Source organism: Stegostoma tigrinum, chromosome 5 (assembly GCF_030684315.1).
Source record: "Stegostoma tigrinum isolate sSteTig4 chromosome 5, sSteTig4.hap1, whole genome shotgun sequence".
Classification (NCBI taxonomy): Eukaryota; Metazoa; Chordata; class Chondrichthyes; order Orectolobiformes; family Stegostomatidae; genus Stegostoma; species Stegostoma tigrinum.
This window is the reverse complement of record NC_081358.1, coordinates 86,001,778-86,027,957: the sequence shown is the minus strand read 5'-3', so window position 1 is coordinate 86,027,957 and position 26,180 is coordinate 86,001,778. Positions and strand designations below refer to the sequence as shown.

The following is a 26,180-nucleotide window of genomic DNA, read 5'->3' as shown; positions in this document are numbered from 1 at the left end:
AAACAATGAATGATTTATACAACATCCATTGTTTACTATCCACAAACTGATGTGCTACAGAATGGGCTAATGATATTTTGCCAGCCGTTTGCACAATACAATGTGCTATGACTGGGATAAGCCAACCTCAAGATTCTAAACAGATAATTATATACAAACATAGGTTATTTGCAAATTTGATTATTCTAATATCATATGACTTCCATATTTTGGTGGGGTGGTTTCAGACAAGAGTTGCAAAATACTTTGCAGCAGGCATTGGTATAGAAACTATAGAATTGGTAACTGAATTCAAATTTGGTCATTGGGTTTATAGTTAGATATGATCACCACAGTTTTCTGAATATTGAAGTGAGGTTATATCAAATTTTTCTTTTAAAGTTATAGTTTGCATGCAATCGATTATACCTTCATCAAATGCCACTGCATCAGCAGATAAGGACTGCCAACAAGATACACAATCATTTTCTGTCAATTGTATCTGCATTCTGCTTAGCTGGCTGCATCAATATCTTGTTACACGCACAGAGGTTAGACTGAGCATTATCTTTTTCATTTTCCCATCAATTTATAAGAGTGCCCCACTCTGAAGAATGTTCAGACCCTCAGATATTACACCACAAGTGTAATTGTACTAATGGGAGGATGGGTGCATAAGGTATCGCAAATCCTCTATCAATAGCTGGGAAATTTAACTGATACAAAACACATACCACATATTACCTTTTACTGCAGTTATGAATCTAAGAAATCCTCTTCCGGTTATTCTAGCTAAAAAGCTGCAAGTCAGAGAATTGCTGCATTTTAGACCATCAAGCATAGATGTCTCGAGGAACTGACTTTTGTCGACAGCTATTCCTTGCTTACCACAAAACAGCATGTTAAACGATACAAAATGCCAAAGGAGAAAGAGGCCCGAAAGGGAGTTGTGTACTCTCTTTGGTGCACAAAGAGTAGCAGTAGTCAGAATGTGGAGAAGAATATAAATCAGGTCATAGAAAAGGCACACAAAAATGCACCATTACAATAACTATAGGGAGCTTCAATATGCAGGTGGACTGGGCAAATCAGTTTGGTAACAGATCAAGAAAAGGAATTTGTGGGATTCCTACAAGATGGATTTTTAGGGCTGCTTGTGGTACAGCCCACTAGGGAACAGGCAATTCTGGATTTAGTGAGATGCAATCAGGCAGACTTGATTAGGGAACTTAAATTCTTCACTGCTAGAGGAGCTGTGACCATAATATGATAGAATTCACCCTGCAGTTTGAGAGGGAGAAGACTGAATCAAATGTAATGGTATTACAATTGAGTGAACATAACTACAAAGACATGAGGGAGGAGCTAGCCATAGTTGATTGCAAGGAGAGCTTAGTGGAAATTCATCCCATGGAAAAAGAAACCTATTAAGGGAAGGGTGAGGCAACCATGGTTGACAAGAGAAGTCTGGGACAGCATTGAAGCAAAAGAACAAGCATACAATGTGATGAAGATCTAAACAAAGCAATAAGTTGGAGAAAAGATGAAATATAAAAGTAAGCTTGCTCATAATATACAGGTTTTTTTAAGATATGAAAATGGCAAGAAAGAGGCAAAAGTGGACATTGGACCACTGAACAATGAGGCTTGAGAAGTATTAATAGGGAACAAAGAAATAGTAGCGGAGCTGAATAGGTACTTTCCATCAGTTTTCACTGTGGAAAGCACCAGCGGCATAACAGAACTTCAAGAGAGTTGGGACAGAAATGACTGTAGCAGTCATCACAAAGGAGGTGGTGATGGGGAAGTGGAAAGATTTGAAGGTTGATAAATTGCCTGGGCCAGATGGACTACCTGTCCCAGATCTCTTAAGGAGGTAGTTGAGGAGAGTGTAGAGGCATTGGTGGTCGTCTTTCAGGAAGCACTGGAGTCAGGGAAGGTCTCAGAGGATTGGAAAATGGCTAATGTAGCACCCTTGTTTAAGACAGGAGGGGTGCAGAAGATAGAAAACTATAGGCCAGTTAGCCTGTCCTCAGATGTTGGTAAGATGTTAATTTATCCATTATTAAGGATAACATTGTGGAGTACTTGGAAGTGCATGGAAAAATAGACCCAAGAGAACACGGCTTCGTCAAAGGGACATCATGCCTGACAAATCTGTTTGAATTCTTCGAAGTGGTAACAAGCAAGAGAGAGGTTGTGGATGAAATCTGAAGGGCAGAGAAATTGGGGAGTCCTAGTTCAAGATTTTTTTCAGGTCAACTTGCAAGTTTGGTTAGCATTTAGGAAGGCCAACGCAATGTTAGCATGTCAAGAGGGCTAGAATACGGAACAGAGAAACTGCTGAGGCTGTTAGAGGCTCTGGTCAGACCACATTTGGAATATTGTGAGCAGTTTTGAGCCCCACATTTAAGTAAGTACATGCTGCCATTGGAGGGGTTCCAGAGGAGATTTGCTATAATGATCCCAGGTATGAATGGTTTATTGGATGAGGAGCAGTTGAGCACTATAGGGAGAGCTTGGCCAGGATAGGAGATATGGTTAGTAAGTTTGCAGACAACATCAAAATTGGTGCTAGAGTAGACAAGGAAGAAGGTTATCTAAGAGTACAACAGGATCTTGATCATCTGGGCTAGTGGGCTGAGAAATGGCAGATGGAATTTAATTTAGATAAATGTGAGGTGTTGCATTTTGATAAAATAAACCAAGGCAGGACTTACAGAGTTAATGGTAGGGCCCTGTGGAATGTTGTCAAACAGAGAGACCTAGGGGTAGAGGTACAAATACAAAATGCCCTTGAAAATTGCATCGCACATAGTGTGGGTAGTGAAAAAGCTGTTTGGCACACTTACCTTCATCAGTCAGTGCACAGAGTACAGAAGTTGGGAAGTCATGTTACAATTGCACAAGATACTGGTAAGGCAACATTTGGTGCGCCAAATGTAATTCTGATCACCATACTATAGGAAGGATGTAATTAAACTGCATAGGGTGCAAAGAAATTTACAAATATATTGTCAAGGTTGATGAGTTTGCATTATATGGAGAGGCTGGGAGCGTGGGAGGCTAGAGAGAGGTTTATAAAATCATGAGGGGCATGGCTAAGAAGAGTAACCAAGGTCTTTCCCCCTGGGTAGGGGAGTCTAAAACACGAGAGCATAGGTTTAAGGTGAGAGGGGTAAGATCTAGAAGGAACATGAGGGGCAACTTTTTCCACACAGGAGGTGGTGCGGGCATGGAACAAGAGGAAGTGGTGGAGGGGAGTACAATTACAACATTTAAAAGACATCTGGACGGGTGCATGAATAGGAGTGCAAATAGAATAGAAGAGCAAATAGAATAGAAAATAGAACAGGTTCAGTTTAGGAAACCAAATCAGCATGGACTTGTTGAACTGAAGGTTCTGTTTCTGTGCTGTATGACTCTAGATAGGGTATAGGATGCACTGCCTGGAAACATGCAGAGGCAGGTTCAATTGAAGCACTTAAGAGGGCACTGGATGATTATAAAGGATAGAAATAGTGTTCAGGGATACAGGGAAGGGCAGGAGATTGGAACTAGGTAATATAATAGGCTGAATGGCCTCTTTCTGCACTGTAACAGTTCTGAGATACTGTGACATTATTCTCTAGCTTTTGCTACAGGATAAGACCTTAATAGGCTACACTTAATGGACCATGGGTTTTACCTGAAGAATGCTGGAAATCACGTTCTGAGGAAGGATCATTGAACCTGAAACACTGATTTCTCTCCACAGACGCTGCTAGACCTGTGTGCCTTTCTAGCAATTTCTGTTTTAGTCAGAAGTTTTGCCTTTTTGTTCATTGTGGAGGTCAGTCACTGAATAAGAGTCTGTCAATGTACTTTACATTATTTTGTTTAACATTTTGACAAAAGAATAAACATGAACTACATTACAATATGCAAGAACCATTATAAATGAAACTAAAAATATCAGAAAGTAAGATTCAGTCCTATTAACCATTCAACAACTTTACAGACACAATCCTGTCTCTGTGCGAAAAGGCTCAGCTTGCACAGCAATAGTTAGTTTCTTGTCAAATCTCTGCATTCGGTCAATGTTACTTTCTTCAATTAGCATCTCATTCTGAAACTATTAAAAGAAGCTGGCTCAGCTTACTTAGTGCTGAACACAATTTCCTTAATCTCATGTTGACAATAGTTTACAGGTTGTCATCTTCTCCAATCTCCACAGTTTTTCTTTCTGGCTTTCTTCCAAGCAGTTCAGGATATGTCCCCCAGCCCCAACTGCTCGGGCCGCTAATAATAATCCCTCTTCTGTCTGAGTTAATCTGCTGTGAGCCCCTTTTTCTTCCCCTCTCTCTGGACTGTAAACTCAAGTCAGCAAATACCCTAGTACTCATCTCCTTTTATGGCTTACTGTTCATTTACCTAAAACCACATGCTTCCCTGAAATTTTTTTTAAAAACGCACCTCTTCAAAATGATTTTCTTACCTTTACAGAACTGAAAAAGTCAGTATCCATTATTCCTCCATTTTAGAACCCTAGTTCCCAAATAGTAATGCATTGGCACACTGTAAGTACATAGATAACACTGAATCAAAGTGAGAGCAGTCTGGCCCAGCTGGATGATGGTGAACAGGGTGGGGGAAGAAGCTTTGTCACAACTGCACAGGGTGTCATTTCTCATGTTGGCATGAGCCGTTCCTGGAAAGGAGGGAATGAGTTCAGGTGGTGACAACAGATTTTTGGGCCCTGGAGTTCAAAGGGAGCAGAAGATGGGAATCAAACCAGAAATTGGTAGAAAAACTCAGCAGGTCTGGCAGCATCTGTGGAGATAAATCAGATTTAATGGGTCAAGTGACCCTTCCTCAGAACTTGGGAGTCAGGTGAAGGCAGTATATTTAAAAGGACAAAGGATCAAAACCTGAAGAGGAGACCGTTTACCATTCTGTTTAACAGCATACAATAGCATTTTAGTGGCAATAGGAGGTCTCATGGACAAGATGAGCTCAGAAGGGACATGGGGGCAGTGTGGGTAGCTAGAAGGGAAACATGTAAACTTAGTACATGTCTAAAAGTGTGGGAATTTGGAAGGATGAGGGGACGTTCATTCACGGTCCTGATAGGACATATTCTAAGAGCGCAGCGTTACCCTCGAAATAAAACTGATCATGATTACAGGCACCTTCCAAGTGAAATATCTTTTTTTCCCTCGGGAGTAGCAGATATAGATATTTATTCCCCCCGCTGAATGTTCTGCCAATAAGCCTTTTTGAAACAGGAACTCAAACACCTTGTCATTATCGGGACTGAACTTTCTCTAGATGCTCCAAATATTGAGATACTCACGTGAACCTTAACGTTTAGTTACATTGGTTTGGTCAATGTCTCCGATATAAACGTTAAACATAATTTAACTCGTAAAACCCCAATTTCAAAGCAAATGTTCAATTCTAGCATTGCTGCAATTTGCAGAAATGATCATAAATGATCAAGGGCGTCAATTCCATCAGGCCTCAGCGATCCCAGCAAACATCGCACCACTTTCACTGGGCAGGAGGAGTTTGATAGTGACTTCCACATCCGAGAATGAATGAAAAATATTTTGCAAACTCAGGCATCCTAGTACTGTACACAACCGGTTCAACAATGCAAATGGACCGCTGTACTTAATGTCTTGTGCATCAAAACAACAGAGGATATACGTGTACCCACTATACACAAAAGTTAGCAGAAACCATTTGTGGCTGTACGGCACCTCAGTATTCCCGAAATGAAGCCAATAAAATTCCCTTGTAGCTTCACAACACTAAGTAACGCCCAGCCTCTGCAACAATAACCCTGCAATCTGAGAAGCCACGGCTCACTCGTTTACTACTTACTCAAAGACTATTTCTTTCTATAACATTTTTAAAAATGTAGCATTAACTACTAAATAATGGCATTAATTGTGAGATCGATTAAAATCTTACGCTTCTCCCCGTGAAGCGGTGAAATATGCTCACCGCATTTAGGCTTTGACTCCACCCTCAGCACACGCAACTGCTTTCAATAAGATAGCGAGCATTGTTTACAAACTATGAATAAGCAACAGTGTAAAAGTTCCCCCCTTTCCGGAGTAAGAGAAGAGGAAATCGCACTTACTAAAAATGACAGCTAAAAATCTGGATAGGATTACAAACGGTGTGGATTGCTGTCACTACCGCTTCACTCAGTACTTCCTGTAGCAGGAATTAGCAGCGCGGAACCACCTCCCACTCTCTTTGCAGACACACAGATAGACGGAAAGAGACAGAGGGAGAAAATGAGTGAATCCAAGAGGGAGGTACTATAGTCTCGGCCTTCGCATTTACTCAGTGCCTGAATCAAATAGTCAGCTCACCTAGAACAACACTCATTTTCGGAAAATGTAATTCAAATTTTTTTTAAAAATCCAACGATAGAAATTTAAAGCTACCAAAACTTTCCGATTAATTATGCCTAGGGAATTTATTTCTGTCCCTCCTGACACTTTCGGGGGCGGTGTCCGTCCCAAGACTAATGTTTTCAACTTGGTTCTTTTTTGGGATGTGCACCCAAACAAATACACGTGATACAGAAATGAGTTTACGCCGGTGTATGAAAACTAAGCGTCTGATACAATTGACTCCCCGAGTCCAGGGGACGCTCTTTGCAGAATTGACAAATGAGTCCAGTCAGATTGTGTTTACGACTGCCTTCTTAAAAGGGACATTGCAAAACATCGCAATGGGGAATCCAGTACCATCTTCGCCAAGTTCGATTTTTTTTACAGAAGACAAACCTTAGGTAAACACTTAGGAGATAGTGGACTTTGATTCAACTTGCACAATCAAGCCCAAACAAGTAAAATTAAACTGACAAGTGAGGATGTTCCAGACGACCTCAAAAGTCTGCCCAAGCCTTGTTTATATCTAATGGCCAAATCTTATTGATATAAGCCGTCTGCCAAAAAACAGTTGATAGGTAATGTTCAAAATTGGATAGGTACAGTATGCAAGTATACTTGCAAATATCTTGCATTTTGTAATCCACCAGAATGAATGTAAAATGTAAACTTTTTTCTAATTTAGTATAATTTGTTACTTGACAATGGTGATTATTGAATTTAGTTTACATTGCACGTGCTTTTTAGTGAAAATGCATATAGTTCTGCAGTGACTTTGTGTTTTATCTTAACCTTAACTGTAAAGTGTAATTAATTTGGCAATATAAATTCTATGGTAATTATACCGTTGCTCGGGCTGGGCATTTGGTACAGCTCTGCTTACTTAGCTGTGAGTGGATTACAGGCCCAGGGTCGTCAACAAAAAAAAACTAACAAATGTGCCCTCTTTTCTGAGAAGCGCAACTCATGTTATGTTAAAAACACAAGCTAAAACTTCTATGGAACTAAATAATCTTGTTACCTGTATCTACATATGCCATCCTTGTCATCGCCCTTGAATCTCCTTAAAATTCAAGAGATTTAGTGTAATAAAATCATAAGCTTTTTTAAAAACATAAACTAATATAAATTGACAGTTGGTTTTTACACCTCATTGTAAGTATTGTTCTAGGTTTCCTCTTTTATCAATTATCTTGCATAGCTTCATACTGTCTTACTGAGATATATTTTGTTTCAAGGCCGTAGTGTTCCATTTTATCTTTTTTTAATTAATTCACTCATGAAAGGTGTGCATCAATGGCTGGATGGGTATTTATTATCCATCCCTAGTTTCTCTTGAGAAGGTGGTGGTCAGCATCTTTCTTGGACTGCTACTGTCCATTGGTGTGAATGGCTTAGAAAGAAACTTTCAGGGGGTGGTCTTCCCATGTATCTGCTGCCCTTGTCCGTCCAAATGGTAACAGTTATAGGTTTGGAAAGTGCTGTCCAAAGAGTCTTGGTGAATTTCTGCAGTGCATTTTCCAGATGGTATACACTGGTGCAACTGAGTTTCTCTTATCATTTCCCCTAGGCTTTTCTTAAACATAAGTGATCAGATAAAGTACTGTTCTCCACAGTGATCTTTTATGGTCAGGGTGATAAAGATTTGCTCATGTTAGGCTACTTCAGGAGGTAAGAGCAATGCTGTTAAGGTGGTATATTAGAATAGATATGTTAGCTAACAAACAAAAGACAGGGAGCCTGGATATTGGGATCATTTTCACAACTGCTACCTGAAACTGGTGCAATGCCACAGGATCAGTGCTGGAGCCACAGTTATTTAGAATATATATTAATAATGTGGATGAGGAAAGTGGATATATTGTAGTCAAACTTTCAAAAGGCACGAGAATAGTTGTGAAGTAAGTAGTGAGGATAACATGAAGAGTGAAATAAATAGGTTAACTGAGTGGGCCAAAAGATGACAGATGGAGCATTGTGCACTTGGCAAGAAGAAGAGGAGCTTTATATAATTTAAATGGAGAATGACTCAGAAAGCTACAATACAGAGGGATTGAGACTCCTCACGCATGAATTGCAAAAAACTAGCATGCAAGTTCAATGGGTAATATGGAAGATAAATGAAATGTTGACATTTACTTTGAAGAGAATGGAGGATTTAAATAGGGAAGTTTTGTTAAAACTATACAAGATCATACTTGGAATATTGTGAACAGTTTTGGGCTACTTAGCAAAGGAAATATGTGCTGGCATCAGATAGTGAAAATTCTTTCAATTAGGTTGACCTTGGGTATGGAGACACTGTCTTGTGTGGAGCAGTTGAGTAGATTGGGCCTGTACTCATTGAAATATAGAAGAATGTGATTGAACCCTTACTGAAGAATACAAGATTTTTGGTGGATATGAAGAGGTTGTTTTCCCTTGTGGGAAAATCTCAGATCAGAGGGCATAATCTCAGAGAAAGAGGTTACCCATTTAAGACAGAGGTGAGGAAGACATTGTTCTCCTAGAGGATAGTGAATATGTGAAATGCTTTACAGCAGAGGGCTACAGAGGCTGCATTGTTAAATACATTCAAAGCTGAGATAGACAGATTTTCAATCAATGGGCTATGGGAGGAAAGCTGGAAAGTGGCATTGAGGATTATCAGATTAGTCATGATCTCATTGAATGGCACAGCAGACTCAATGTGCTGAATGGCCTACTTCTGATCATGTCTTACAGTTTTATGTGTAAAGGTGAAGTCACCATTGTCTTACCAGACTGTAGAGCTGCTCTTTCATTCCAGAGAAATGACCGCTGGTGGTTTGACCAGAGGTTCAGTGCACCTCAGGTGAAGGGGGAGATTGAGAAGGAGAGTCATTCATTGGTAACCTCAGCCATTGTAGGAATTAAACCCACACTGTTGGCATGGCTGTGCCTTCCAAACCAGCCGTCCAGCCAACTGGTGATGTACAACTTCAGTGTGACTGTGGGAATTCAAGTTATTTTTATACATTAGGAAGGGGGGGATGTATGGGCATCAATGTCTGTTTAAGTCTCCAGTGATAACTGCAGGCATTTAATTATAAAAGTGAATTCTTTATCAGAATGATGTTGAAGGCTGGGCATTATAAGCTGAAGAGATTTTGTTGACATTGGGTGCAAGTATAATGACCATCAGAAGTATGGAATATAAAGGAGACACACTATGAAGTTAATTAATGAATATCCTTTGGTTATACAATAAATACAATTCAAACAGAACAGCCCACCATTCTTTATTTAGATAGGCACTTATTGCCCGTGCACAGTAACTATCCTTCTGTTCGCCTACCATTCATGTATCTATCAAGATATGCAGTAATAGCTGCTGATGTGCCTGCTTCCCTCACCTCCACTGGCAGCATGTTCCATGCACCAAACACCCTCTTTGGGAAAGATTTTCTCTGCACTTGTCCCCTAAACTTTCCCCTTTCAAGCTGAACCTGTGCCCTTGCATTTGAATAGTTGAAAGTTATGTGATAACCTGGCCAGCTACAATGTCGTCACTGCTGTCTGTGGATTATGGAATCGAACCTAAGTGCTCTATTTGCCTAAGTGAGTTGACACTGAATGATATTTAAGCAACTCCAGGATGACTTTTGGAAAAGTCACTTATTACTGGGTGCTCTTTTCCACTCCTAAGTGTCTCGAGTGTGAATTTAGTGTTGAGTTCAGCACCGAGAGAACTAAGAGCTTTCAGACTAACATATTGTTTCTGAGGATTAATTTAGCCTGTGCTGGGTATTTATTAACATTTCCTAGGTGACTGGAAATTCTGGCATCTGCCTGGCTGCCTGTGTGTCATTTCAGTCAGCCTTGCAGGTATTTTTCGAATCAATCCATTCAGAGATGTTATTACACCCCTGTGGAGCAGATGAGACTTGAACTTTAGACTCATGCATGCCTTTCCCCCCCACAACTCCCTGTCTTCAGTTTATTTCCTAGCTACTGTCACTCTGTGAGAAGGGACACTGGCCCAAACTTAACTCTATAAATCTCTCCACAGGTCCTAGCAGAACTGCTCTGTTTTTGTTGCTGGGTACTCACAGTGTGCTCCTGGATTAAGGGGAGAGGTGATAGCCTGGTGGTATTATTGCTGGACTGTTAACGCAGAGAACGCAGTTAACGCTGGGAATGTGGGTTTGAATCCCGCCACTGTAGATGGTGGGATTTGAATTCACTTTAAAAAATCTGGAATTATTAGTCTAATGATGACCTTGAATCAATTGTCGGGGAAATAAGAAACATATGGTTTTTAGGGAAGGAAACTACCATCCTTATCTGATTTACACGTGACTCTAGACACTCTTAACTGCCTCCGGGCGCTTAGGGATGCACAATAAATGCTGGTCTAGTCAACGATCCCCTCACCCCGTGAGTGAGTTAAAAAAAAGGACTGGGTGCTCATTGGCCTGATCTTGGATTAAATCATGGCCATGTACTCTCAGTGTGACCAGGATTAAATCAGGTGATGTCAGTGTGATTCTGGATTAAATCAGGACTGGGTGCTGTCAGTCTGATACTGTGTAAAATCAGGATTGTGTTCTCAGTATGATCCTGGATTAAATCAGATCTAGGTGCAATCAGTGTGATGCTGGAACAAATCAATACTGACTGGTCTCAATGCGATCCTCGATGAAATCTGAACTGGGTGTTATTACAGGGACCGACCGCTAGTGAGCAGCCGAGGTCCTTATGACTGCGCCCCTACCGGTCACTGCGGGGAAGTGCGCAGCGGCCGCGGGGACAATGGCGGCTGTTGGTGGGAGCGCCGTTTTTCGGGTCATGTTTAAAGCCCCAGGGATCGGCCGCAGCGGGTGCTGCCGAGTGTGGTCCGGCACTTCTCGACCCGGATTGAGAGCGCAGGTGGGTGGCAGGGCTGCCGGCCTGTGGATGTGTTATTATCGCGTTCAGGTCGTGTCTTTACCCGTCTCCTGTCCCGGTGAGAGTTGGGCAAGTGGCGGTGATCGCGCATGCGCGTTTAGCTTTACCTGCTCTCCAATTGACACCCTGAGCTCTCAGTGTTGTTCATCTTCACGTTTGCAGCCTCCAGTGTGGACATTACATCTCCCAGTTTAATCTTCAACCCTGGCAAATTCCTCAACAGTTTTGGAGAGTTTGTAACCCCAGATATGTTCCAGTCTCATTCCAAATCTCATATTTTCAACCTCCATCTCATCAGAGTTCTTAATACGTATTGTCACTAAGACCCTTGCCCCTAAATTCCTGTCCAGCATCTTACCAATTGGATTTCTGCCCCGCAGGTCCACTCTTTTATGTTTGCACTCTTAAATATTCTGTGAATGAAAGGTATCTGCAAAAATTTGCATGTTTGGATATCAAAGCAGCATACCAGAACTTCAAGAGAGTTGGGGGCAGAGGTGAGTGTAGTGTCCGTCACTAAGGAGAAGGTGCTGGGGGAGCTGAAAGGTCTGAAGATAGATAAGTCACCCAGACCAAATGGACTACATCTCAAAATTCTGAAGGAGATAGTTCAGGAGATTGTAGAGGCATTGATGGTGGTCTGTCAGAAGCTAGGGAAGGTCCCAGAGGACTGGAAAATGGCTAATACAACAATTAAGAAGGGACGGAGGCAGAAGACAGGAAACTGTAGGCTGGTAAGCCTGATTTTGGTTAGTGGTAAGATTTATCAGACCATTATTAAGGATGAGATTGCAGAATATTTGGAAGTTCATTGTAAAATAAGGCAGAGTCAACACGGCTTTGTCAAGGAGAGGTCATACCTGACAAATCGGTTGTAACTCTTTGGAAAGGTAATGAGCAAGTTAGGCAAAGGAGAGCTAGTGGAAGTGATCTATTTGGATTTCCAGAACACCTTTTGACAAGGTGCTGTCTCGGAGAAAGGCTGCAGAAACCTAAAGCACAGAGGGACTTGGGAGCCCTAGTTCAGATTCTCTTAAAGTTAGCTTGCAAGTTCAATTGGCAGTTAGGAAGGCAAATGCAATGTCAGCATTTGTTTCAAGACAGCTAAAATACAAGAGCAGAGATGTACTGCTGAGGCTGCATAAGGCTCAAGTCAGACCATGGAGTATCATGGTTGACCTGCGGAGCTCCTTGCCACAGGGGGCTTCAGAGGACAAGTCATTGAGTGTATATTTAAGACAGGAATAGATAGGTACTGAAAACAATGCTGGAGATCATAGCAGGTCAGACAGCATCCATTGAGAGACAGTAAGCTGACGTTTTTAGTCTAGATGACCTTCATCAGATAAGTACTTGATTAGGAAGGGGATTGAGAGTTATGCGGAGAAAGTAGAAGGATGGGGTTGAGGAGCATCAGTCCTGATTGAATGGCAGAGCTGACTGGATGGGCCAAATGGCCTAATTCTCAGTGCCCTGCAGTTTCAATGTAATATGGAAATCTCCAGTAAGACACAGAAGTTGCTTTTTGCAATGTCTTCTAATATAGCCTGCGTCAAAAAATTTCACTTTAGATACCATGGATGGTATTAGGAGACATGTCTGAAGGGGCTGTTTAAAAGATGGTGAGGAGGTTTACGTGTTGGGGGTTTGAGTGCAAGACTCAAATCAGGACTGGGTGCTGTCAGTCTGATACTGTGTAAAATCAGGATTGTGTTCTCAGTATGATCCTGGATTAAATCAGATCTAGGTGCAATCAGTGTGATGCTGGAACAAATCAATACTGACTGGTCTCAATGCGATCCTCGATGAAATCTGAACTGGGTGTTATTACAGGGACCGACCTGTAATCATGGTTGACCTGCGGAGCTCCTTGCCACAGGGGGCTTCAGAGGACAAGGTTTAGCTGTGATGATGGGAATTGAACAATAAAGCTGTTTGTTGTCACTATGTACTGTGTTATGGATACTGACATTTTACTTGTTGATAATTAAAATACTACAAATAATACTGTAAAAACTGATATATTTGTCCAACATTTGTACAAATCATTGATTATGAATTCAGTTTACAGTCGCTTAGTTTATGACTAGTGGAAGAAAAGGTGGTTTGCTACTGTTTTATAATGTGGAAACTGGTAAATCACTTGCTTCTATTTTAAAATGCCTCTGTGATTTATTCCTGACTTTATGGTTTATTATCCATTGTAATTAGAAATGAAAATGGATTCAGGACCAGGGCTCCCAGTGTATATGAAACAAACTTTCAGGGGAAGAGAAGGAAATACAGTGTAAATTACTGTTTATGATTAGTGGACTGCCAGAGCATTTGGTTCTTACTCTAAGCAGCTGTCCTGGATTGTTGGGTTTGCTGTTGCATGGCTGGCCCATCTTTTTTTATCCTATTACCGTTATGGGTCAGTGTCACACAACACGGAAACAGACCTTTGGTCTAATCAGTCCATGCCAACCATGTTCCCAAACTAAACTAGTCTCACCTGCCTGCACTTGGCCCATATCCCTCCAAGCTGTTCCTCTTCATGAACTTATCCAAATATCTTTCAAATGTCTATACCTGCATCCACCACTTTCTCTGGCAGTTCATTCCACACACGAACTACTGCCTGTGTAAAGTCATTGCGCTTCATGTCCTTTTTAAAGCTTTCTCCTCTTATCTTAAAAAAATGCCCCCGAGTTTGGGACCCCCCAGCCTAGGAAAAGGACACCTACCATTCACTTTATCTACACCCTCATGATTTTATAAGGTCATCCCTAAACCTCCCTATAAAGATCCCAGCGTTTCCAGTCTATTTTGATATCTTAACCTTTCATTCCTGGCAACATTCTGGTACATCTTTTCTGAACCCTCTCCAGTTTGACCATATCCTTCGTTTAGCAGGATGACTGGAACTGCACACAGTTCTCCAGAAGTGGTCTCACCAACATCCTGTATAATCTCAACATTACATCCCAACCTCTATACTCAAAAGTTCTGAGTAATGAAAGCAAGTGTGCTAAATGCCTTCTTAACTACCCTGTTTACCTGTGTCACAGAATTATGTTCCTGAGCCCCTAGTTCTACACTACTACTCAAGGCCTAACCATTAATTGTGTAAGTTCTGCGCTTGTTTGGAAATATTAAGTGTTTTCTCCAAGAGATGGAATTATTTCTCTTTGTTTTGTGGTGCTCCTTTGATGCATGAAATAGCCAGCTAAGCTGTATGAGCAAAGGCCAGGCAGCAAGTTTGTTTGATCAGGTGTGCAAGTTACCTTATATTTTAAAGTGATGCTCTATCTACTTTTTACTATGACTTTGTAATTTAATTGTGTTTAACCATATCACTTCTTTCCCATGTCTAGATTTTGAGAGGTGGTAAAAATTTAGGAAGAGGACTAACTCTATCATTATTGACCTTTCTGGGTTACGATGTTTACAGAAACATTCCAGGATTTCTTGTAGTTCATGCTGATGAAAAAGGTAAACCTAGTATTGAAGATTATCATCGTGATTTTCACTGTGAAGTAACTGCTCATTTTGTAAATGAGAAAATCAGACCAGCAATGATTCAAGTTATGTATTTTTTCTTGCCTGACAAATCTGTTAAAATTCTTTGAGAAGGTAACAAGCAAGTTAGACAAAGGAGATTCGGTGGACATGACCTGTTTGGATTTCCAGAAAGCTTTTGACAGGGTGTTGCACAGAGGGTCACTAAATAAGAGTGCATGGTGCTAGGTACTGGTGCATGGTACTGGGAGGGATAAAGAATCAACTGACTGGCAGAAAGCAGAGAGTGGGAATAAAGTCTTTTTCAGGGTGGTAGCTGCTGACTAGTAGAAGTTTGTAGGGGTCAGTGTTGGGACTACAACCATTCGTTACATATTAATGATCTGTGCAAAGGAACTGAGCGGTCAGAGATAATGGGAACTGTAGATGCTGGAGAATCCGAGATTACAAAGTGTGGAGCTGCATGAACACAGCAGGCCAAGCAGCATCTTAGGACAACAAAAGCTGACGTTTCAGGCTAAGACCCATCATCAGAAAATTTTCTGATGAAGGGTCTAGGCCTGAAACGTCAGCTTTTGTGCTCCTAAGATGCTGCTTGGCTTGCTGTGTTCATGCAGCTCCGCGCTTTGTTATCAAAGGAACTGAGTGCATTGCTGCTCGGTTTGCAGATGAGACAAAGATAAGTGAAGAGACAAGTAGTGTTGAGCAAGGGAATAGGCTGCAGAAGGACTTGGACAGACTAGGAGAGAGGTCAAAGAAGTGGCAGATTGAATACAACATAGCAAACTGTGAAGTTATGCACTTTGGTAGGAAGAATAGAGGTGCAGACTATTTTCTGAATGGGGAAAGACTCCAGAAATCTGAAGCTCAAAGGGCCTAAGGAATCTTAGTTCAGGATTCTGTTACGATTAACATACAGGTTCAGTTAGCTGATATGAAATCCAATGCAGTGTGAGCATTCATTTCAAAAGGACTAGAATAGAAGAGCAGAGATGTGCTGCTGAGGCTATATAAGGCTCTGGTCAGACCACGTCTGGAATATGAGCAGTTTTGGGCTCCTATCTAAGGAAGGATGTGCTGGCGTTGGAGGGGTTCCAGAGGAGATTTACAAGAATGATGCTGGAGTTGAAGGATTTATCATATGAGAAGCAGTTAAGGACTTTGTGTCTGCACTCAAAAGGAGTTTAGAATCCAAACAGGTCATGTCCACTGAATCTCCTTTGTCTAACTTGCTTGTTACCTTCTCAAAGAATTTTAACAGATTTGTCAGGCAAGAAAAAATACATAACCTGAATCATTGCTGGTCTGATTTTCTCATTTACAAGGGGTCTGATTGAAACTTAAGTAATACTGAGAGGCCTGGATAGAGTGGACATAGAGAAAGTGTTTCCACTAGTAGGAAAGACTTAGACCCGAGTTCACAGCTTCAGAGTGAAGATATGACCCTTTTGAATTGAGATGAAGAGGAATTTCTTCAGCCAGAGGTTAGCTAATCTGTGGAACTTATTGCAGTGGCGGCGAAGTCATTGAGTATATTTGAGACATAGATAGATATGTTCTTGATTAATAAGGGGATCAACGGTTACGAGAGAATGGTATTGAGAAACATATCAGCCATATTGAATGGTAGAGCAGACCCGATGGGCTGAATGCCTAATTCTCCTATATCTTATGGTTGTGTGGCCTAATTGGACATTTGAGTCAATACTTGAACAAAATATATTCTGAACATTTTATCATTTCTTGCATAAGGCCCATCTTTCTAAACAAAGACTAAATGTCATAATATATAACCTTGATCCTACCAGCCTGCTCAAAATTGTGGTCTAGAAGTTTGGCAGCATCCATTTTTGGGCACCTTCCCTGAAATTTCTAATGTGGGTGTGTTCCAATGTAGAGTCTTAAGCAAAAACAGAAAGTCAGCAGGCCTGGCAGCATCTGTGAAGAGAAAAACACAACTGGTGTCTTGAGTCCAGTGACCCTTCGTCAGAACTGGTGGTAGTTATGTAGTTGATGGGTGTGGGTGTGGGAGTGGAGTGAATGAATGAGACAGATAGATGAAGACTGTACCCAGAAAGAGCGAGAAAACAAGAAACTGACAAAAAAGTTGCTTATTGTAAACTGGGAAAGAAATAAATGCTGAATAGGTGCAGATAGGATGTGTGAATTGTTGAAAATGGGTTATGCTGGAAGCAACTTATTCAAAACAGGGCCAGGGGTCATGGTTTTGTTTAACAAACATGGAGGGAGGTATTCATGCTCTGAAGTGGTCACACTCAATTTGAATCCTCAGGCCTGTATGGTACCTAGGTGGAAGATGAGGTGATGTTCCTGCTGCTTGCGTTGAGCTTTGCTAGAAGATTAAGTTGCAGCTTTCTTAATTACAGAGCACTAAGTCCTCCCTCTACTTGTGCTGTAATCACTGTATTCTCTAAACCTTCTTAGATTTATTGACCAACGAGGTAAGTAGAGCATGACTGCATTATTGGAAATTAACATAACTGGACTGAAAACTGGCTGTTCAGTTTTTAATGTGGTTTCAACACACCTTGCAAAGTGAGACAAGAATATGACTTCTGGAAACTTAGTTTGAATAAGTTTGAGGATTGTGGCTGACACCATTATATTTGCAGAAATCGGTTGTAATGATTCCGAGTTCTTCTTACATAACAGTAATTTGTATTTATGAAGGAATGTTGATCTAATAAGATGTTCTGAGGTGTTTGACAGGAGAATTAGGTTTGGCCAAAGATCTAGGCTATCAAGAGTGTCCTAAAGGAGGAAAAAGAGGTGGAAAGTGAAAGGATTCCAGGAGGGAATTTCATGTTTAGGGTTTGGAGAGCTGAAGGCATGGTGAAAGATGATGGAGTGATTAAAATTGAGAATGCTCATGGGGGTGAAATCTATGGGGCATAGAAATCTTAGAGGATTGTGGATTTTTAAAAATTATAAAATATGGGCTTCATTAGCAGGGTCACCATTTATTACCCATCCCTTATTGCCTATCCCTAATTGGTTTTGAGAGGATGGAGAGTTGCCTTCTGTATCAGTTCATGGAGGGTAGTTATGCTCACTGTGCTGTTAGGAAGGGAGTTCGAGGATTTTGACCCAGTGACTGCTGGAAGGAACAGTTATATAGTTTCACATCAGGATGGTGTTTGGCTTGGAGGGGAACACAGCGGGTGGTGGTGTTCCTAGGCATTGACAGCTTTTGTCCCTCTCGTGGTAGAGGATATGGGTTTGAGAGATGTTGTTGGAACTGATCATTTGCTATAGACCATATACAGATGGTCCACACAGAAATCACAGTGGTGGACTTTGTGAACGATTAAGGTGTTGAACTGGGTGCCAGTAGGCCAGTTTTGCTGAAGGTGTTGAGTTTCTTGACACGGCTGTTGCAGTTTTACTATCCTGGCAAGTGAAGATTACCCATCACACCTCCATATTGTGCCTTGCAGATGATGAACAAGCAGTTGTTCATTGTAATTTGCAAAGACTTATTTAATAAAATACAGTTTGTAGGTAGCTTATATTGTTTACTTGCTTTATCACCTGCCTTCATGCTGCACTGGGATCCAAAACAGTGTATGCCCGTTGTTGCTCCTTCACACTTTCAGATTTGCCGCCTGTCCCCTCCTTGCCAGCCACCTCAGTTCATGCTTATCATTGGTGACCGTATCCGTATTTTCGTTACCCCACTGTACATTCTTACCATTACTGGCTGCCTCCTCACCACTGGCCATCCCTGCCTGTTGCCAGCCATCCCATTGGCTGCTCCCTCCATCACTGGCCAACCAGTTAGCTACTCACTATCCATTCTTGTCGTGTTGGCTGTCCCAACCCTTGCTGCCTGTCATCCTGGTTTGCACTTACTCAGTTTTGGCCATCCCACTGGCCAAGCCCATCCCCGTCACTGGTGACTGACCTGCCTGACTTGCCATATGGCTCTGGAATTGTGTGGTGAGGGACTGTGGGCTCCTTCTGAGTGCTCCATTGGGTCAACAGTTTTGTAATTATTTCAGGAGCGTAGGGCTGTTCATGAGATAAATTTGATGTAAGAAGCCATTACACAAGTTCTGGGCCACCAAACTGTGACGTCAAAAGGACCACGACTGCATGGGCTGTGAGTGTGCCCCCTGCATTTATAGTGGCAACAAGCGCATTGCTGTTTAAACCCTGTTTACTGAATACATTGACTTTGCACTAAAATATACTGTTTGCAGTGAGCTCTGCCGTAAACGATGCTCCATCTCCAATTTACTGTATGACAGTAGTGCTCATAAATAATTTGAATTTGTACAATTTTTTTTATTATGGAGACTGATGTTTGTGGATCTCAATCATGTTCCACTCCATATGTTTAAATTTAGGAATTACTAAAATCAATTGAATCCCTATTTCTAAGTGAAATGGCATAAACAAAATGCTTGTAAATAAATTGTAATTCAGGATCGGTGGTGGACTATTTAAATTTATTTTTAAGTGTAATTTTAGAACTGATAACAGGAAGTTCATTACAAGAATGATTTTTGTGCACATTCAGGTAAAGTCGTGTAATTTACTTAACATTTTGGAATCTTTACAGCAACAATTATATTCTATTATGTTGTGGGGTGGGGAAGGGAAAGAGTATTGTTCAGAATAAAAGAATCAAGAATGGCCTTGCACTTCTGTAGTTACCTCAAGATTTTGTTTGTTTTTGGGCCTTTAGTCACTAAAGTTGAATTGTGTTGGATGGCTACTCACTCCGTTGATCCTTATCTTAAAGCCTTTACCATTTATATCTTAGAGAACTTAGACTTTAACAATACAAAAACTTCAATGAGATTTGACAATGATTTTAAATTTCAATAAAAGCGATGTATTTGCCCTGCACGGATAGACTGTCTGAGTTAGATGGGTTAATAAGCAGCTTAAGTCTAGAATTTTAGGCATAGAACTAGATTATTTGTCAGGAGATTGTTTATTTTCACAGAGAGTTGTCGTTTTATGGAACATGTTGCCGGCTTTTGCAGTGAGTTTGAATTTTCTGCAGTTGTTTAACAGAAAACTGGATGAGTTCTTGAGTGGCCTTTATAGAAGATAGGTTGGCACTTAAGGGAGGTAACTTCCAGTCACTGTAGTGCCATAAACTTGTTGTCAGGCTTTAAGGTTTGGTAAGTAATTTGTCATTTTCTCCCACATTAGTCATTGGATTTTCTCTCATTTTGTCTCCCCCAAGAAATTGGGATGGGTAGCTATGTCTCTGTTTTGGAGGTGGTAGGGAGGGAAAACGTGACTGGGATCACAGCTGTATAACTTGCAACGTGACTGTAGGATGGCCTTGATGGACCTGATATTCTGAAGTTTGTTTTTTATCAGATTGTTGGGACATGTTATGACACACGTCTCCAGGGCAGGTGAGATCTGAACTCAGACCTTCTGACCCAGGAGTAGGGATACTACCATTCTGCCAAAAAATGTCCTTGATCTGTTATAGATTCCCTATTTGCCTTTTTTCTGAAGACGACAATTTGACTAGTGCTGCAATACTGCCATCTGTTGCTTAGAAATGGAAATACATGAACTAAAATACATTTGTCAGCTTACAGCTGTGGGAAATACTGAGAATCTGAAGTTTGCACTGTGTCATTCCACTGCCTTTCTGAGTGAATTAGCAGAGGGATGAGAAATTATTGACCTTTCTATGTTCACAATTGCTACATAAATTCTTGTGGTGCAATTCTGGAGTTTTTATCACTGTTCTTAATCAAGAAGCAATTCATCACATTGAAAAATGCCTTTCACTTCCTGCATTGGATTATTTTGGTCTTTATCTGATTATGATAAGTCAGTAAATGTTAGACCACTATAAATGTGTCAGCTTTTGCAATAAAAACAGTAGCTGAGTCAGAGGCTGTAGAGAAGAAAGGATGTGAAAGAGATGTAGACAAAGAAACAAAGAGAACATTTCAAGTCTGAAATGACTTTTCTTTGGAGCCCAATGAACCTGAACCTCAGTTCCAAAGACTAGACAGTTCAGACTTGAAACGTTAATTTTGTTTCTGCCTCCAAAGATGCTACCAAATCTACTAAGTTTCTCCAGCAACTTCTGTTTATATTTCAGAGATTCAGTATCTGTCGTATTTTGCTTTTATTTTTATCACCGACTGAAATTGGAATTGTATGTCCTCTGGATGTGGCTGTTGCTTTCTGGGCCTGCATTTATGGTCAATCCCTAGTTGGCCTTGCTTGTTCACAGACAAGTTGCAACAACTGAACTGTGTAAAGCTGATCATAGTTACTGTTTTGGAAAATCTTCAGAAAATGTGGAGGAAATAAATGTGTCTATTTTACTTATAGAGGTTGTGTCCCTTCCATTGCAAAAGATATTAGGGAATGTGAGATGCAAAATCCACTAATTGGAGTGACTGACACCGTAGGTAAAATTACTTAGGAATGACATTTTTGGTGCAACTGGTCTGTGGGCTTTACCCAAGTCTCCTCTCATGCTACCTCATCAAACCCTATTAATATATCCTATTCTGTTCTCCACCTTGTATTATTCCCAGTCTGATATACATCTATACTACTTCCCTGTTCCAGTGAGAATATAAATGAGGACAAATACAAATAAGCAAAAAAATAGAAAGCGGGACATAACACCAGCGCTTCACCGGAGGCTCACTGATGATATTACCTAGAATGGTGACGAAACATCTGAAAATGAACCTTCCAGCTCAGCGAGCAAACTTGCACCCAGAACCTCAACCTGAGCTACACATCTTCTCAAAACTCACTAGCACCTATGGGCACAATATGCTAAAACTGGCCCGAAGATGGGAAACCAACGCCATTCGACAGAGTGCCACCCGCGAACAGCTGTACCGAATCCAAGAAAACCTAAACACATAAATAGAAAGAGGAACATAACACCAGCACTTCACTGGAGGCTCACTGATGATGTTACCTAGAATGGTGACGAAACGTAGGAAAACGAACCTTCTAGCTCAGCGAGCAAACTTACATCCACAAATAAGCAACTTAGCTTAAAGCGTGAAAATATATGCAGTACTGTGATACTACATATAACTTAGTGATTAATTTTTAAAAAACTCTTCAATTTACCTCTGGTTCTTTTACTGTTCACTTTAAATCTCTTGTCTTTTGGTTTCTTACTGTTTTTTGACAATGGCAGTAACAAATTTCCTAAACTTTTTCTGCTCTTTGCTTTGGATTGAAAGAGAAATGGTGGATGCTGCAGGCAATATGTCAGAGGTGTTGGTAACATTGTTAAGCCATGTTCGTCAACCAGACCTAATGTAGCATGATCTGCACAGGTCTTTAACCACTAAGCTCCATTTTTTGCAAGCTCCCATCTCAGTTTGTTTCGTTGAGTATGCTCCCTGCACAGGACTACTGAAGCATCATGATTAGGCACTTCAGCCCTGTTTCATACCTGTCACTCAGCTATATTATTTCCTAATAGGCATAATTCAAGGGATAATAAGGAAAGAAAAGGGATTCTGGAAAATTTTTCTTTCAATCTCTTGGGCAATCAAAACTGGTTTAGTTTATATTTTAATTTTCTAATCAAATTTTCTAATTCTGTCACACATCTCTGGAGCAGGTGGAACTCGAACCTGAGCCTCCTGGTTCAGAAGTAGGGACATTACCCCTGTGCCGCAAGAGTCCCTTCAAAGCTGTTAGGATAATTTCTAATCAACATGTTCACAGATTTTTACACACCTCTCGAGCAGAGCCCGTAGAGTTCCCAAGTGAAAAACGAGAAGTTGTTCTTCAAGCTTGCATTGGGCCTTGCTTGAGCACTGCAGCAAGCCTGCAACAGTAATGTTGGCCAGGGAAAATGGTGGTGTGTTGAAGTGGCAAGCAATTGGAAGCTCAGGGTCATTTTTACAGACAGAATTTAGGCATTCTGCAAAACAGTCGCGCAGTATGCATTTGTCTCCCCAATGTAGAGGGGAATACATTGTAAACTGTGAGTACAGTATGTCTTCGTCCTTGGATGTAAGAAGGGAGGGAGGAAATGGATAGATGTTACGCATTCTGTGATTTCATGGGAAGAATTGGGGAATTCTGTTTACTTTGATAAAATCTTTAAATTCTGTGACAACCTTGGGATTAGCGGAACTTGATTTCCATGAATGGAGTATGGGTTGTAATTCAATGCTGCCTGTGCATCAGCTTTCAAATACCACATTAAATAAACTAATGTTTAAATCGAGCAGGCTGGCATAACTTTCTTGCCATACAGTGTGTTATTTTGAAGAAAGATATTTCGTGATGTGATGTATTTTTATGTTGGTGATAATGGGTATAACATTAGGTTTCACATCCATGCAACCAAGGAATCAGATAGGATAAACTGAGTGAGGTTAAAAAACACATTAATGTTAGTAAATTAGCATGTTCAATATAACCTTTTACTTTCATACTATTTTGTAGAACAAAGAATATTTTATGTGTAGACCTTTTTAAAAAGTCAAGATTCTGTATTTCGCATGGGATTTTTTTCTACACAAGTGAAATCTAATAAGCCTCCAATATTTCAGTGACATGTCTACCCTAATCGTTATTGCTATCTTAGCAAAGTGAGGAACCATCTGTAGTCTTTTGCGGTGGTGTGACTCTTGGGCAGGTATTACAGTATTGAGCCACTTACACTGCTGAATGCACAATGACCAGAACTGATCCCAGTGGAACATTGCTAGTGACAGGGCTCCAGTCTGAAAAGGTGTCTCCTGCCATTAAGTCAATTATGTATCCAATTGGCAAGCTCACCCTGAATCCCGCAAGACCTAACTTTACTAATTAGTATGCCATGCAGAACCTTGTCAAAGGTTTTACTAAAATCCAAGTAAACAGTTCTGCTTCAAAAAACTCAGTTATGTTTGTCCTTAAAATTGCTTAGATTTTACTAACCTACAGAATTGCTTTACCACTCAAGAGTTTCTCTGCCTTGTGAGTTGATAAAATGCGTAATGTTCCCAGAAATATCTGCAAATTTTGATTGTTACATAGATATGTAAGTGTTTTGTGTGATAGCAATTATTTTTTGGATTTCCAGTGGAAGAAATTATAGACCGGGCTGACTATCTTTATGGCACTGGAGAAGTGGAAAAACTTTATCACCTCCTTATTGACCACAAGAACAGGTAAATATATCAACAAAATTGTACTGGAAATATTCAGCTGTGTTGATTGAATGCCTCATGTTTCTTTAAACTGAGCTTGCAACCCGTGGAATGCCATTAATAACTTGAATTCTCAAAGAATAAATGGACCTGAGGGATCACTTACTGTTAAGCAGAAGCAAATCAAGTGTGCTTTAGTGGTGCTTTTTAATCACCCATGGATATTTTCAGCGCAAATTAAACTTAGCATTTCTCATCACCTCAGGACATGCTTCAGCAATTGCACATACCCTCCATCATGGAGGTTAGCATTAGTAAGCCTCACTACATCATAATGGCACAAACTTTCAATGTAGTTTGGCACCTCAATACTAAAATCTGGAGCTCACTGTCCCCTTTCACTCCAGCTTCCAGACCATTTTGTGCACAGGAACAGGCAACGGGGTGCATCTCAATGTCCTAGGGCTTACCATTGACCAATAACTGCACTAGACTATCCATTGTACAAAAACAGTGGCTCCAAGAGCAGGTTAGATGCTAGGAAGTCAACAGCAAGTAAATCACCCCCTTACTCCCTAAAGCCTGTCCACAAGATACAAGTCAGGATTGTGACACAATACTTCTATTTGATGAGTGCAACTCTAACAACACTCAATAAGTTTGATACCATTCAAGACAAAGCAGCTTGGTTGATTGGCACCACATCCACACTGTTGATTCACTCCTTCCACTGCAGACATACAGTAGCAACAATGTGCATAATTTCCAAGATGCACTGTACACATTCACTAAGCCTCTTTAGTAACTATCTTTAAACCTGTAATCACTGGTATCTAGGAGCACAAAAGCAGCAGATGCACTGGGAACACCATCACTTGCAAATTTCCCTTCAAACCACATACCACCCCGATTTGGAAATATACCACTGTTGCTTCAGTGTTGCTGGATCAAAATTCTGGAACTTTCTTCCTAATAGTATTGTGGGTCTATCTCTACCATTCGGACCGCAGTGGGTCAAGAAGGCAGTTCACCATCAATTAGGGATGGGCAGTAAATCCTGACCCAGCTAGGACAGCCCACTTCCCATGAATGAGTAAACAAAAAAATTTCATTTGCCTGTCATTTTAATTCTCCATCTTGCTCACATTCTGACCTCAACCTCTGATACTGTTCCACTGAAGCTCAGTTTAAATTTGAGCAACGGTATCTTATCTGTCAACTTGGCATCTTATAGACTTTTGGATTCACAAATAGGAATTATAATTTCAATTTATAACCACTGCCTCCACTTTCTTTTTCTTTGCAGATTCTTGCTTTTTAATGTTTTCTTTTCGACAGAAACTGTTATAATCCTGTCATATGCAGGCCTTCTAGACACTTGCATTGTTCTTTCATTGTTCCATTACCGTTGCTACTTTCCTTGCAATATCAACCCATTTACCATTTAATAGCTGCTATCTTCCACTGCGTCACACACATTTTATTCCTTTTCCACCGCCATCCACCTTTGTTTGCTTAAAGTCTATTACACCTCTAATTTTTCCCAGTTCTGGTAAAAGTCCATCAACCTGAAAAGTTAATTCCTATTCTTTTATCACAGAATCTGCCAAACTGCCAAGTATTTCAAAGATTTTGTTATTATTTCAAAATCTGCGCTCATCTATTTGACGCTTTTGGAAAGAATTGGGGTTAATCTGTGCCTTTACAAGAGCATGAGTACAGCAAAATGAAAAGTAGTCAGAATTCTGAAGGGAGCTGGCTGGATTGAATTACTTGTTCAAATTTGTTAGTTCTTATATCCTTAAAGCCTACTATTAGCTATGTATTTATAAGATGTACATATGTTCTCAAACAACCAAAAGAATTATGAATGTGGAAATCTGAAGCAAAAACAGTAATTGTTGGAAAAGCTCAGCAGCCTGGCAGCATCTGTGGAAAGAAATCAGAATTAATGTTTTAGATGCAGTGATCTTTCTTCAGAACCTCAGTTTTGCCAGACCTGCTGAGATTTTCCAGCAATTTCTGTTTTTGTTTCTCATATGATCAGAAGCCATTTATTCAAGTGGTACAGCATTTATTCTACATTTAGAAAACTCAAAAAAATCGGAATTGAGTATCTTTGTGAATGCTATTTTGTTTATAATTCCCGCAGAAAGGACTACTGCAATGCATTGGACTGTGGAAGTCAGTTGAATGTGTTTTTCTAATATTAAACTGTACACCAGATTTTCAAGGAGGATTTAATTTTTCTAGACATGTAGTATTA

At 40.5% G+C, this 26,180-nt stretch overlaps 2 protein-coding genes across 8 annotated transcripts in view; one reads left to right on the top strand and one right to left on the bottom strand.

The window, feature by feature from the left end:
* Nucleotides 1-6,245, bottom strand: part of LOC125451712 (copine-3-like) — a 72,045-nt gene extending 65,800 nt beyond the window's left edge. For 2 of the 7 annotated variants that reach the window (XM_048529232.2, XM_048529237.2), the window contains exon 1: nt 6,110-6,245. The gene's annotated coding sequence lies outside the window, so the exon portion shown is untranslated. The other 5 variants (XM_048529238.2, XM_048529235.2, XM_048529233.2 and 2 more) reach the window with 5 other exon arrangements.
* A 4,883-nt stretch (nt 6,246-11,128) lies between these two features.
* Nucleotides 11,129-26,180, top strand: part of rmdn1 (regulator of microtubule dynamics 1) — a 37,851-nt gene continuing 22,799 nt past the window's right edge. The window contains exons 1-3 of the mRNA XM_048529956.2: nt 11,129-11,261; nt 14,636-14,753; nt 23,848-23,935. Of these exons, the coding sequence (XP_048385913.1) occupies nt 11,145-11,261; nt 14,636-14,753; nt 23,848-23,935 (323 nt within the window). The 5' untranslated portion in view covers nt 11,129-11,144. The remainder of the gene's footprint in view (nt 11,262-14,635; nt 14,754-23,847; nt 23,936-26,180) is intronic.